This window comes from Bombina bombina, chromosome 5, assembly GCF_027579735.1.
Source record: "Bombina bombina isolate aBomBom1 chromosome 5, aBomBom1.pri, whole genome shotgun sequence".
Classification (NCBI taxonomy): Eukaryota; Metazoa; Chordata; class Amphibia; order Anura; family Bombinatoridae; genus Bombina; species Bombina bombina.
In genome coordinates this window covers 1,104,397,021-1,104,399,289 of record NC_069503.1, presented here as the reverse complement: position 1 = coordinate 1,104,399,289, position 2,269 = coordinate 1,104,397,021, and the positions used below count along the sequence as shown (strand labels likewise).

The window sequence follows — 2,269 nt, the reverse complement described above, 5'->3', positions numbered from 1 at the left end:
TGGAGCTTACCTGACACTGCTACACCCAAGCCATCAGCACTATGGATTTTTGAGGTGCCATATAAATAAATGGAATGTCTGTTAACTATAAGAACAAGAGGACATTTTGGGCTAGATTACAAGTGGAGCGCTAATTTATCACGCGCCCCCCCAAACGTACAAATAACCAGCCATTACAAGTTGGCGCTTATAAAATTAAGCAGAGATCAGATCGCTGGTTAATTTTATAAATGTGCCCACATGCCCCCAAAATAGTGGGGTGTGCATTTTATTAGAAAATAAATATTGTATCATTTTTATTTTTTAATAAAATGACTACACTAGGCATTTTTGGGGGCCAAAGTTGGTGGGTGTGGGCACTGAAAAGTGCCTTTACATTGTGGTCTATGGGAACTGTGTGTTCCCTGTAACTATATATGTATATGCTTATAAGCATATACATATATATTTACAATTTGCTGCCGTTGCTGCACTACTTACCACCTTAGCTGCGCTAGTTATTATGCTGTGTCTCACATTGGAACCTATGGGAAGCGTGGTTTTGTGAGTGCAATGCTTCCCAGCAATGCGAACCCGAGCTCATGTTCGCATTGATTTAAACTTGTAATACCACGAAAGCAATATTTAGCTCTCCACTTGTAATCTGGACTTTATTGTTTGATTGTCTGTATATTATCTACAATCTAATAATTGTATATTCTCCTTCACCAGATATTTTGCCTAAAAAAATATTGGCTAGTGAGTACCTTAAAATGTTAAAGAAAGAGGAAGAAGGTGGTGGCGATGATATTGATGAGGAGGAGGAGGAGGAAGAAGAGGAGGAGGAGGAAGAGGAGGAGGAGGAGGAGGAGGAAGAAGAGGACAGTGACGATGAAAATGATGACGACTACGAGGTGGAAGAGATAATTGATGACGATGATTAATCTACAATTTTTTGTGTATTTTTCTTTAGGACTCTTTATATTTTTCTCAGTAACCAAATCCTTTTTGTATTTTTTTATACTGTTATCTTGCGGATGATAAATAAAACTATTTTACAGTACTGTTTGTCATTGCATTCTATTTTGTCAATGTGGATTTTATGTATTACCCTCTTCATACCATTTTATAACTACAGAGAGCTGCGATAAATAATCTGTGATAAAGCTTTTACTCTTGTGCATAAAGCAAATGGGAAGTATTCACATTTAAAGGGACAGTCCAAGCACGCTAAACGTGCCTGGAGGAAATCCCACTCTGAACCTGATGACATCCACTATAAGTTCATTCTTTATTCTTACACCTCTGCCCTTCACTTAGCTAAGCAAAACTACTTTTCTTATCTACTCACTCGTCAAACCCTAAACAACTGTTCTCCATTTTCAACTCTCTCCTCTACCCACCTGCACCACCCCCATCATCTGCATTTAGTGTTTAAGACCTGACTGACTGACTACTTTTTCAATAAAACACTCACCATCCGAAGCAATCTCCCAACTTCACTCCGTCACCCCCTCTACCTCCCTCTGCTCCCTCCCCCCAACCACTGAGAGTAAAGTGGGTTCCTTATTGTCTTCCTCACACCTCACTACCTGCCTACTTGACCCTATCCCTTCACATCTAATACCTTCTCTGTCTTCCACCCTCACTCCATCTCTTACTCACATATTTAACCTATCCCTTTCTACCGGTTCATTCCCATCTTCCTTTAAACATGCAAAGGTCACCCCCCATCGTCAAAAAACCCTCCCTCTACCCTAACTCTCCTGCAAACTACAGCACCATATCACTGCTTCAAAAGTGCATGAAAAACTAGTTTTAGATCCCTTAACCTACTTCCTGTCCTCCAACTCGTTGCTTGACCCCCTGCAAGCTGGCTTCCGTCCCCAACAGTCAACTGAGACTGCCCTAACCAAGGTTACTATCTCCTTTCTTCTAAAAACAATGGCCACTACTCTATACTTATCTTACTTGACCATCCCCTCCTCCTACAGACTCTCTGCTCTTATGGGCTCTGTGACACTGCCCTCTCCTGGATTCACTCTTATCTCTCTAACACATCCTTCTCTGTCTCTTTTGCTGGTGACTCCTCTCCATTGCCTCTGTCTATTGGAGTACCTCAAGGCTCTGTTCTGGGTCCTCTACTTTTCTATATTTACACTTCTTCACTGGGTAAACTTATCAACAGCTATGGCTTTAACTATCACCTCTATGCTGATGATACCCAGATCTACCTATCTACCCCTGCACTCTCTCCTGACAATTCTCACATGAGTGACTGCTTATCTGG

At 41.3% G+C, this 2,269-nt stretch overlaps 1 protein-coding gene across 1 annotated transcript in view; it reads left to right on the top strand.

The window, feature by feature from the left end:
- Window positions 1-1,042, top strand: part of CHRAC1 (chromatin accessibility complex subunit 1) — a 45,792-nt gene extending 44,750 nt beyond the window's left edge. Inside the window, exon 3 of the mRNA XM_053715952.1 lies at window positions 712-1,042. Coding sequence (XP_053571927.1) covers window positions 712-923 — 212 coding nt within the window. The 3' untranslated portion in view covers window positions 924-1,042. The remainder of the gene's footprint in view (window positions 1-711) is intronic.
- The last annotated feature ends 1,227 nt before the right edge of the window (window positions 1,043-2,269 follow it).